At 38.2% G+C, this 12,767-nt stretch overlaps 1 protein-coding gene across 3 annotated transcripts; it reads right to left on the bottom strand.

Moving 5' to 3' along the window:
* Positions 1–7,730: 7,730 nt before the first annotated feature.
* crebzf (CREB/ATF bZIP transcription factor) lies at positions 7,731–12,671 on the bottom strand. 3 transcript variants are annotated; one of them, XR_015849950.1, is made up of 5 exons: positions 12,505–12,671; positions 8,866–9,398; positions 8,605–8,765; positions 8,358–8,432; positions 7,731–8,103 (listed from the first exon to the last, which is right to left on the bottom strand). XR_015849950.1 is itself a non-coding variant. In XM_088330642.1 (2 exons), the coding sequence occupies exon 2, from the start codon at positions 9,369–9,371 to the stop codon at positions 8,601–8,603; it is 771 nt and encodes a 256-aa protein (XP_088186768.1). In that variant the 5' UTR covers positions 9,372–9,398; positions 12,505–12,671; the 3' UTR covers positions 7,731–8,600. The 3 variants fall into 3 exon arrangements, 1 of the variants encoding a protein (XP_088186768.1); XR_015849949.1 differs by having other exon boundaries at positions 8,358–9,398; XM_088330642.1 differs by having other exon boundaries at positions 7,731–9,398.
* Between the last annotated feature and the right edge of the window lie 96 nt (positions 12,672–12,767).

The following is a 12,767-nucleotide window of genomic DNA, read 5'->3' as shown; positions in this document are numbered from 1 at the left end:
CAAATAAAGTCCAAATATTGCCACAAACACCCAAAAAGATGAAAAAGGAAGTTTATATGAGTTCCAACAACTAGATGGCACCGTATTGCAAACAAAAACCAGTGCCAGGAACACAGAGTAGCAGCAAGATGCCAGAAAAACATGGCGGCGACCTCAAGGTAGGGATTCCACCAACGTGAAAGAAATACAAGCTTCTCGTCCTCTGACATTTCCTTTAAATAAAAATTAACATTGCATGATAGCTCATGTATTTTTGCCTCGAGTACAAATCGATGTACCATTAAGACGAAAAGCAAAGCTGAACACGAGTTTCTAATACCAATCGTGATGGCCATCCCAGGATCTTCAAGCTCTTCGCGCTGTGGCAGAATTTAAGGTACTACGCCTAGCGAAAGTATTGGCCCCCAGGAACTTTTTGTTGTATTGCCACATTTCAGACATCAAACTGAAGCTAAAAAGCTGAAATTATTTTCAATGAATCATTAACATGTGAGACACAATCACAAAGTTATTTCAACATTTTTCAATCTTTACAACAAAAAATGTGTTGCAAAAACATTGGCCCACTATTTTCTCAGCTAGGCCAACTGAAGTTCCCTGATGACTTCTAAATGATCCAATGTCGACCTAAATGACTAACAGCGACAAAGTGGACCTGTGTGTCATTGAGAAGTTTTTATGCGCCTGCATTTTTTTCTTACTTTGGGTGATGACAGAAAAAAATTGAGATGCACAGCAATAGACAATTTTCCGCTGTTAGGTAATCACCAAATGGCCATCAACTGGAATATTTCCCAAAATACTTTTGTTGTAATTTCATTGGTATTCGTTTTTTGGGCATGCGATTTTAAACATCAAGATTCCTTCCGTTTCCGACATTCAGGGAAGGGACGCGGAGGCCGGGATGCCCTTTGAAGGTCGAGTAAAAGCGGCGTAATATTTTCAGAATTTGTGTCACTTGCATTAAAAAAATCCTTCCCTGTTCTGAGGTTAAGATATTGTAAAATATGAATCTTTTGTTTCATATGCTACATTTACACTATGGTTCTTGAAAAGCCGATTTTTAAAGGGACAGTGTAATATTTACCGCCTAGTGCTGAAAAAATTCAAAAAATAGAATTAAATAATACCAAAGATACTTTTTTAGAATACTCGTAGGTTGAAAAATAACATTTTACATAACCAGTCAAAGAGACACCCAAAAAAAAAAACAGAAAAAAATGCTGGAAAAAATGATTAAATACTACGTTTGGATCACTTTGTCTTTGTAGTTTGTTTTGTCACTTGTACTTTGGCGGTCATCATTCACATTTCATTTTGTGAACAGACACCATTAGTTTTGACTAAATCCATCCCAAAAAGGGATTGACGGCAAGTTACCCATCACCAACAGCGCGAAAAACGTAGTCGTTACGCATGGTAGTTTGCAAGTAAGGCAGCTCTTGTGAAATTCCATGTTAAATTGTAAATGTTTCCACAAACAGCAACTTCATTCTGCAGTTTTCAATCGGGATTTTATGTAAGCCACTATAAAGCAAGCTTGTTGTATCCAAACAACCCTTTGAACAATCATCAATAATCTCTGGTTCACACAGCAGAGACATCGGACATTTTTCACAGACATGACCTGTACTCGATATTTCCGCCTCAATGGAACTTAACTTATAAAACTTGTAACTTAAACTCCAAAATGGCCAATTAGAGACGACCATTTTACAATTCTAAAACCTTGGCAATCCTGTAGTTTACTTTGGCCATATTTTAGACAACATGAAAGAATTTTAAATAATTGACTTATCTTTCCAAAGCAATCACGCAAACAGCTGTTAAATTTGAAGAGACCGCACAAGTTGTACAAGGAAATATATTGTGTTAAAACTTAACTTATAACTTATGAAAAAAAAAAGTTTATCACACCAGACCAAGGCCACTTTCATATTTGGTCCTAAATCCAATACGCAACTCATCTTGGAATGTGACTGCTGTGTGCATGCTCCAGACAAATTCATGCAACCTGCACGCCATCGATAGGTGAAAGACATCAATATCTGCGTTCAACAAAGCAGGGGAAGTGGACAAAACCATGGGAGGGCATTCAATGGAGGGAAAGTGAGGTTTTGAATTTAAATCATATTTGGGATGACAACTGTTCAGCCTCCAGTAGCACAATAACTTCTAAACTTCCTGATACACTCCTCTGAGGATCCATGAGTACTTCTGCAAAAACAGCTCATTGTGTGTGACGTGAAGTTTTATACAAGTCGTATTCAGTAAGAATTGTGAACCAGCTCACAAAAACATTAGATTTCACCCAAAAATTTGGAATTGCATTAAGCTCTGCAGTGTAAACCAAGTGACCTGGTCAGATATGAGGAACTTACTTAAGTTACATACACATTTACTTTCCCAAAAACATTTTGCCCGTAAATGTCACATCTAAAGGCGAGCTGCTCAAAGCTTACTTTCATTCTGTGTATGACAGGGCTGCTAATTTTTCATATGAGAAGGACATAGAGGATGCTATCAATACAGGAGCTCTGCTAAGCTTTTACCATTTTTTTCAAAAGTTCACGCATCCATCTGGTTTTTATTCTGCGATAAGCGGACTTTGGCTTATGTCTACATGATAAAACTATAAAGCGTATTTACTTCCAATTAGCCACTTTCATTCGGAAAACCGTATTTTGTGTTTGACAGTCTGTTCGTCTCGATGTCGACTAGCTGCGCGAAGCTAATATAATTTACTATTACACTTTGTCAAACATGTGTGACTTTTTTGTTACATTAGAATACAAACTGCTGCACTACCATTATCATTTCCACCGTAACCATTCTTCTTGTCACAATTCACTGTATGGTCCATTAAAAGCTAAACACCCTGAAAATAAGTACCGTGTTTTTCTATTTCGCACATTTTTTACGTTAAAAGAACATTAAGTTTGGGTGCACGTTTTACACAAGGTTTTACGGTTGTATATTACATAATTTGAGAAATGATTTATATGTTGAAAAATAACGCCGAAAAAAACAAAACAATTATTAGATGCAACGAGAATTGAACACGGGTTGCGGCAGTGAGAGCACCGAATCCTAACCAATAGATCACCAGTAGTACAGACAACATAATAAAAGGCATTCGATTTTATAAAATGTATCACACTATTTTTATTCCTGGTACCAAAAACGAATGTAAGACAACGGAGAAAATGTAATACTGAAATATATAAATAAACTCATTTGTACTTCGTTTCATCGGGCTTAGAGTAACAGAATACACGGACGGCGTTTTGCAATTAGAATACCACAAAAATGTAATTGTACTCCGTTAGTTACAGAAAAAATGAGCTAATTAAATTACAGGTACATCTAGTTAAAATATAGATTACATTTGATTTAAAATAATATTTAAATATACATAATGAGCTAAAAGACGAGTTGTGTGTATCAAAATTTCAGTAGCACTTGAGACAGAGATGTGCGTGACTGTACACATGGCCAACATGTCCACCTTTGCATATTTGTCGGACTGTTGCAGGTAAAAAGACTTTTACTATTGACTGCATTTAATTTCTCCTTCAAAGTAGCACTCATTTTGTTAAACTGGCGCACGCCGGCAGTTTTGTGATGCTACTCTCACATGTATGAATATAGGGCACTGGGCAGCGCAGGTAGCTGTTCGTGATGCGTTCAGGGACATTTCATAATTGTGATTGTATTCTTGTTGTAATTTGCAGTTGCTGGTCAAAATCCATCACTGTTAGGTTGTTGCGAGAATGTTTTATGTAAGAGAGAAAATTGGAATATTGTCAAGAGGTTTGGCGTTCCCACTTCAAACACGTAAAACTTGGGCACAAAACATCCCAGTTAGTTGGACATTTCGAAAATGAACACTTGGTGTGTTTAAAACAGTATTGTGTTCTTCATGTCATATCAAAATGTAAACTAAAACAGCATATTTCGACTGTCATGTGAAAGGCAACATTTTATTTTTGCTTACTACTACATGGTTAATAGGATAGTGGGATGTTTGGACGCGTTATTAGGGATGGGCAGGACACCTGTATGCTACGGCAGGGGTAAACCAGTGAAAGCTGTCGAGCCCTGCTGTTGAACAGAAGTGTGTTGTGTCACCCTGACCTGAGTGACATGGCCGCTTTCTCGTGTCCCGTTTCATCTGGAGGGACGAAAGCATGACCAACTTGGGTGCCGAGGTGCCCAACGTGTTGGGTGTTTGGGCATTTGGGTTGGCCATGGTCCAAAAAAAATGTGGCTTTTTTTGCATTTCCCCCCCCCTTTTTAATTTCCTTTTATTTTCTTTGTTATTGTGTTTGTCTTGCTGTCGGTCACCCCTCTTAAGGGATATGACCAAGGTAGATAGAGATGGAATAGACATGGTTAGAATTTGAGCGCAATTTTGTAGGATAAACAAGCTACCTTGCCTTGGTTTTCCCCAAAACCTTTGTTTATTTATCTACAACCAAATTTAGTTATTTTATTGATCCCTATTTTGTCTTTTAATAACATATTTGATATTGGAGTAATCCAAAAGTAATCAAGTTACATGACTGCAATATTGTGGTATTTGAATTACCTTAATGATTAGTTTTTCCAACGAGTAACTAGTACAGTATCAGATTACATTTTTAGAGTAACCCTCCTAATCCTGTTGATGATGAATCGAACGTTGTATGGTATGGCAAGTTAACGTTGCCAAATGATTTTAATCATGGCCGCATATTCAACTATGTTTCTCACAAAGCTTAGTTTGAGATGAGAAAAAGGGTAACAAAATGATATACCTTATGAAGAAAAAAAAATAGGGGTGTGCATCATACACAAATACCGTAGACGCTCCCCTACTTAAGACCATTGGACTTATGAAGAAGGGTAGATACTAACATTTTTTTCAGGATGTCGAAAGATATCCAGACATTGCTGTTAGATTTTGTATTGTGTGCTTTTTTCCAAGTACAGGACATTACTGTAGTGCTTCTTTCCACCGCTACCAGCTTGTGGCGCTGTGAGAGGCCACCCAGCATCCACCCGGAAGAAAAAAAAAAATTCGGGTGTAAACATTCTAAACTGTCTATGTCTTTACTTTGACATTTTTATTGTTTAATATTTCGTACATCCATTCAATATGGTTGGTGTAAAGTGTAAAGAACAGGTGAGCAGTTTCTTTTGAAAATGAAGTGGAATAAGAAAGCTTGATGCGGTTGAGAAAATGGTCTGATCGCTTTTTTTCCGGCTCATCTTCCAAAAGTAAGATACACTTTATTTACCTTTATAGAGATTATTATTTTATAAAATGTTTATTGTTTAGTACAAAACAAAACAGATTACCGTATTTTCCGCACTATAGGGCGCACTGAGTTATAGGGCGCACCCCCAAAAAATAGTTTTTGGTCCTATATCTTCCAAAGATAAGGCGCACCGGATTATAAGGCGCTACAATGGGAACGTCGACAAAACTGTCAGATGATTCAAACTGATTACCCCCTTAACATTCCCAAAGCTTGCAAAGAAGCAAATACGTGTCGTAGACACGCGCGGATGCGGTGTCTGTACGATGTCACTTGAATGCGTCATTTCAAATATCATTCGGAAAGTTAAAGTCTTAGGATTCAAGAAATGCCAACCATTCCTTAGTTTCTATTTTCTTTTTCGCTCGCAACTTTACTGTGCATATGACAATAAACACTTGGAATTGAGTTTAATTCACTTAACTCATCACAGCAACATCAAGATCGTTCTAAAACAAGATACCGGGAAAATATAAAGCCGCATAACTCACCTAAGTTCTCGCGTTCAATAATGATACGCAATCATGGTCTTCTTACAACCGTGAGTGTAGTAAATCCCGGAGAGTAAAATGTTTTCAAATACAGACTAATGAAACATGTTTCTTTATGGCGAAGTTTAGCAAGCTTGCTATTCAGTCATCTTTTTCGGCCAATTGCAGGGTTTGTTTTGGCCCTCTAGCGTATCCGAGGCTCCGAATAACTTCAGCCAATAGCGATCGATTTAACGGATGATTGACACATCTTTTTCGGCCAATTGCAGGGTTTGTTTTGGCCCTCTAGCCAATCCGAGGCTCCGAATAACTTTAGCCAATAGCGATAAATTCAAATGATGATTGACACATTGGTTAGCCAATGAAACGCCGGTATATAAATCCCAGCATACGCCGCGGACTACTCCACGTTCGGGGGAAAATCGAGTCGGCGGCAGTTGCGTAAGTTGCGAGACCTTGCGAATTTAATATTGAGCCATATATAAGGCGCACTGTATTATAAGGCGCATGGTCAGCTTTTGAAAAAAATTGAGACTTTTAGGTGCGCCTTATAGTGCGGAAAATACGGTACTTATATAAACCATAAACATACAAAATATAGCACTGAAGCAACTTACGAACAAATTCCACTTACAAACAATCGTTCGTAAGACAGGAAGCGTCTGTATAAAAAAAAAAAATAAAGCACTTGAGATTGTGCAGTGACTGCAGCAACTACAAGTTATTTATTGTCCCGTTATAACCAGCCACTTTAAGTACAATTATCGGCTTGCTTGTGTCATTTGCATTTTAAATCTCTCAACTGTTTTACTTGTGTATCACTTTGACGTTAAATAGGATTTTAAAGCACTTCAAAGCCTTTTTATTGCATTTAGAGAATATTTGAAAGTGAAAATTAGATCAATAAGTCTGTCTGTTATATACCATTTCCTGTTGTACTCTTTTTTAGCAAGTTTGAGCAAAATAAGGAATGCATTTTTTATCGGTTTTCTGATGACCTTTTCGGCTTTGGCCCAACATTTGAATTTTGGTGCTTTTTTTAATGTAATAAATATTTTTTTGCCTTCACAATATAAACACGTGTGGGGAAATCAAATCAACTCGGATGCACCCATCTGCAGAGAACCATATCTAATATATTAATCTGAAATAAGAATAACATAAAACAAAGTAATATTGCTTGGAGTGTCGGGAATGCAACCGTGTTCAACAAAGATAACTGCACGACTCAATTGATTATAAAGATTTGTTTTCATGGACCTTAACATGTAATATTAAAACATTGGGAATGTCTTTCTTCCATAAAATTTTATGATTCAGCATTTATTAATAGCAGAATCATTTCAGAGTACAATTAATTTAACATGGTTTAAATAAAAATCTACTCCTTATTAAAATTGCAGGTTTTTACAAGAAATGAGACCAACACTATGGTTATCAAAAACCTGTAAAAGCCAACAATATCCAAAGGAGTTTTCACAACTGGCAGACAATGGTTACGCTACGGACCCGGACAATATCCCGGTTTTGATTTTCAAATAATTAAAATATCAATGATTTTGTATTTTCCTTTAAAACAAAATTAATTTAAGCAATTCAGTCCCTGTCCAAGCTATACTGGTGAGACATAATTTTGTAATGGTGATGACATGTACACAGACTAAGGCCTCCAAGTCCCTTGGAATAGGATGCAGTCACTATTGGATGACATTCCACTCTCAAGGCTATCCAAATAAAAGCGAACCCAAAGATAAAGATAATTTATCGGGACCTTTTTCAGTGCATGCCATGTACTTGCAACCTTTACCAGACTTGGCCAAAATGTTGAGGAAAAGTAAGATCTGTATCGGGAGAGAGCTTGCTGTTTAGAAAAAAAGAAAGAGATGCATTAATATCAACAGCACAAACAAAAACATGTAAGTATTTACAACTGAAACATAGTTAAAATATCATTTATTTGTTCAAATTCTGTCTGAGGTCAGTTCCCTCAAAAGGCAATTATAGGTATGTACACATTTACACTGTATTACAACTGATGGGAGATGTAATGACTAATAGCGGATGATCAAATATGTGATAATTGAAATATCACTAACCAATTCCAAAAACTATGACAAAGTTGAATTTAACGTTCCAAAAACACTCATTAGGAATCTCTTTGCTAGAAAAAAAAATAGTTGAAAATAGGAAAACGAAATGACATGTACCATTTTTACCGATACCACCTTACAAAAAGAAAAACCGGGAAAAAAAGCGCCCAAGTTGGCAGCCGCTTGTCCAGTCTCTTCAACCTCCACTGGCAGAATCCACTTCAGCAATAAAGAAAAACAGGTGGCTCTAAATTAAAGGATTCTTTGGAATCATGGTGCTGGTTCACAAAGAGACACTTAGAAAATCATTCAATTCAAGTTGTTTGCAATTTGAAAGCCAATTACTCTTTGTGGACCTTCACCGTCATTCATACATTGTCCATTATATTGCATTGAGCATTTCTTGACTTGCTTAACTTGTACAAATAAGCTATGACCAAAAGATAACTAACACTCTTTGCTCTGATCCTTACCATGGAGTCAAGCAGGTTAAGGTGTTCAGAGTGCCATTCATCCCTCACGGTAGAGCAACCGTTCCCTAGAAGAAACTGTCAACAAGGTTTAGCGGTAACGAGTATCGAAGCCAACATGTACAACACATGCACTATCAGCGGGTACTATGTATGAATCATTCATTTTACAGTCTTTGTCCACCATCAAGGTCAAAACATTGAGACACATCTCAATAATTGAAATCAGAAGTTAAGTACTTGACCCTACATTTTTAGAGATGTGCTTGCGCTTGCTGCGCATTTAGTGCAGAATTCCACTGAGACATGGTTCTTGTCCACGTGGAGGCAAACGCCACCAGATGTCTCTTTCTCCTCCACTTTGACACGTTTCTTTGGCAGTGCGTAGTCATGCTCGTTTGAGTCGGCGCCCTGGAAAAGCGAGGAGGATAATTTCATGCCATTCACACCGCTCAGCCGTGACAACAGCTGAGCCAACATGCTCTCATTGGCCAGTACTGCTCGCAGGTACCTGGTCTCATCTTCCAATTCCTCCACTCTTTTAGTCAGTTGAGTGTTTTCGCTTTTGAGTGTGCCATTTTCCTTGGACATGATGGATACTTTTTTTTCAAGGCTGGTAACGTACTCTTTCTTTTTTAGACGATTCATCCTAGCAGCGATAGCATTTTTGTTAATCACTTGGCTGGTTTGCCGTTGCTTATTCCTGATCTTCAGAGCAGATGGTTCACTCTCTGTGGAAGATGTGGTAAAAACTTCAGCTGAAGAATCTTGTTTCTTGCTGCAGTAAAGATCACTGAGGTCATCAAAAATTGGTGAGGTGGTCGCTCTCCATTCTCCAGTCCATTCGAAATCTTCCATTCCCAAAAAGTCATCCAACTCCATTCTGGTATCAAATTCGTCCGAATGGAGAGTTTCAGGGAGACTTTGGAGATCTTCTATAGTTTTCACAGCGCTGCTTACTTCAATCTCAAGGGATTTAAGCGTAGTGTTATTGTTGGCTCTTCTCCTGGTTATCATCGTTTTGAATAATGAAAAGACTTATTCCTGCGAAGAACAAAAGTAGATGTTTAGGTTTTGTTGTTCTTTCAAAAAAAAGTTCAAAAGCAAAACACAAGCACTTGTGTTGGATTGGCAACATTGGTATACTGCTGTTACTTTAAATTTACTTTAGTAACTCCATTTAATAGAATAGAACAGAATAGAATATGCCTTTATTGTCATTGTTACAACATGGGATATGCTGTGACAACGAAATTGGACGACTCCAGTTCCACATTTACAATGAGGATAAGGAAACAAAGAGACAAAGGAACAAAGAACTAACTGACTTTGTTGTAAGTAGGCTTTGTTTTCCTTCGGGGGGGGGGGGGGGGGGGGGTTGTTGTTGTTGATGGGGGGGTGTCAAACAGAGTTGCCGGATACAACCGGAATGTTTGATGTTTGATCTTACATTACACATAGTCCAGTGTTTTTCCGAATTGCTCAGTCCACAATTGAATGGATTTGGGAGAAACAATGTATACAAATTTGACATCCAAATTAATACCTTGTACACGGTAGGAATGAGTACCATGCATGAACCCACATTTTGTTATTATTAATGGTCCTGGTAAATGGGCAAGTATGAAATTCCTTTCAACGGTTGACATGCTGTCTCAGTCGGATGCGGAGATTATAATTAATGCGTTTGTCACCTCCCGTCTCGATTACTGTAATGCACGACTCTCCGGTCTCCTTAAGTCCAAAATCAAGAGCCTTCAGCTGGTGCAAAATGCTGCAGCGAGGCTTTTAACTAAGACAAGAAAGTTGGATCACATGGCCCTGATTTTAGCTAACCTGCATTGGATCCCTGTTAGCTTAATAAGTGATTTTAAGGTTCTGTTGGTAGTATACAAAATCATGCGTGGACTTGCTCACTCATATCTTTCAGATTTAATTTCGCCCTATGTTCCGGTCTGGAGCCTCCGCTCTGAAAATGCTGCTCTAACTAGAGATCCCAAGAGCCAAGAAGAAATCTGCAGGTTTGAGAGCGTTCTGCATCCGGGCCCCAGTCCAGAGGAATGCTCTTCCCCCGGAGATCTGATCTGTAACCTCAGTGGAACTGTTTAAATCTATGCTTAAAACACACTTCTATTCTATAACGTATGAATAACCTATATTTTATGTTGACAATATACCTGTATGTGTATTATTTGTTATTGCAACATACATTGCAGCCTGGTCAGCCTGGAAGGGAGATTACCTCATGTGTGGTCCCTTCCCAAGGTTTCTTCATTTTCCTCATGTTGAGGATTTTGAGTTTTTCCTTGCCCTCATGTAGGTTTTAGATTCAAGTCAAGTCACATTTATTTGTATAGCCCTTAATCACAAAAATGTCTCAAAGGACTAGACAGGATTACAATTACACAATTGCACAATTACCTGATCTTAAACCAGGGGATGGTGTAATAATAGTCTGTGGTTTGTAATAATCTGTGGTCCGTGCAGCCCTTTGAGACTCTTTGTGATTAAGGGCTATACAAATAAACATGACATGACTGAGTATTTAAAAAAAAAAAAAAAAAAGCTGACGCATGGACACTTTATGTTTTTGTTTCATAACCTTTAAATCCTGACATAACTTACAACCTCTTTAAGGCACATGTATCATACATATAGCTGCAATGGCAAAATTTGACCAGTGACAGCTAAGATTTGTCTCAAAATAAATTAGTTGAAAGAATGCTTGGACCAAAAACTACATTTTCAAAGATATAGAACACAGGTGTCAAACAGGCGGCCCGCGGGCCTGATCAGGCCCACTAAGGGATTGAATCCGGCCCGCGAGACAACACTCAGAGAAGCGCAAGAGAAAAACAAGCTGCAGGTTGAAATATGTCAATGTGATGTTGCCAAAGAAAGGAGCCTCGAACAAAGACACTGTACTTGTATTTCTTTATTTTTCTCTCTCTCCCCCTCTTTTCCACCCCTTTTCTCCCACTCTCTGTCTCTTTCACTCTCTGTGTCTCTTTTTCTCTTCCTTTGTTGCTCTTTGTCTCTTTCTCTCTCTCTGTCTGTCTTTTTAACTTCTTTTGCTCTAACTTCCTTTTTTCCTGTTCTCTCTTTTCTCTTTCTCTCTTCCTACCCTTCGTGCTTTCTTTTCTCTTCTTCTGTCTTTCCATTTCTCTTTGCATTTATTTCTTCCGCTCCCTTTCTTCCCCCTTTCTCACTACTTCTTTTTTTATCTCTTTTGTTTCTCACGCTCTTTCCCTCTCTCTCTTTCTTTGTCCCGCCCTCTCTCCTTTTCCCTCCCTTTTTCTCATTTCTTTATCTCTTTTTCTTTCTCTTTAATCTACTAGTCCGGCCCCCGACAGAATGTTTGTTCCATCGTGTGGCCCCAGAGTTTAAAATGAGTTTGACACCCCTGATATAGAAAGTGACTGATCAGCGTCACTGCACAGAAGTGTTGCCCCATTTATGCGAATGAGTGAAATTGAGATATTATTAAATCATGTCCAAGTAGATCTTAGATTGATACGTTAATAATATTACAACCCTGTAGCCATGATTTCAATTCTCTTTCAATGTTTGGGGCTTAATAGTTAAAAGATTCTGTTATTTTACATATATTTTGCACACAATTCAAGGACATTGATAACTTGCATCAGACCCTTTGAGAACATCCATTATGGCGAGGTCTCCGAACGCATGCTCAACGTTCGACTTGCATAACTTCTAAACTCTAAACTGATTTAGGCCAAATAAAAGTTATAAATGCTTCTATACTCCATTTCAGACTACAAATCCAAATATAGTATTGAGGCGTGCTCAAGCTAATAGTCTATAAGAACCCATTTACAATACAAATTACCAGTTTGCCGTACGACGAAGAAGTTCCTAAGCCGTCGTTAGCATGCTAGCAATGACCGTTACAAAGCAAATATAGGACAACCAGGGAGGGGGGATTATTGATAAAGAATAACTAAATTGTGTAAAATAAATAACGGAAGACCCGTTACGTGAATCAACGGCATTTGAAGCGGTCATCAATTATATGCCTACGCCATTTTGGTTACCATTTGCTAGAGCTAGGTTGGCATAACGAGGCCTTCAATGGACGCATGACTAGTTGTACATGACCATATCGCTGTTAAGCTACTGTTTTTCTTACCGTAAACAACACCGTAGTGATAGTTGACCGTAGGTGAAATTGTCCGTTCGTTAGCTCGTCCAAATGGCGTCTTTGGTAAGAACTAAGGGAGCCTGTACCTTCTAATGTCTCCCTCGTTCCTTGTTTAATTTCAAGATGGCGCGGCGCTGCGTTCAATGACAGTTTGAGTTTTTTTGCAGTTGCCTTAAAAGATGGCGCGGTGCTGCGTTCAATGACGTCGGGTCGTTTGTCTTGTTTGAATCCGCGAACAAAAGTGTGTTTTA

The sequence above is a fragment of the Urocampus carinirostris genome, chromosome 3, assembly GCF_059441175.1.
Source record: "Urocampus carinirostris isolate Australia breed hairy pipefish chromosome 3, RoL_Ucar_1.0, whole genome shotgun sequence".
NCBI lineage: Eukaryota > Metazoa > Chordata > Actinopteri > Syngnathiformes > Syngnathidae > Urocampus > Urocampus carinirostris.
The sequence above is the reverse complement of the archived record's forward strand: the minus strand, read 5'-3'. Positions and strand labels throughout refer to the sequence as shown.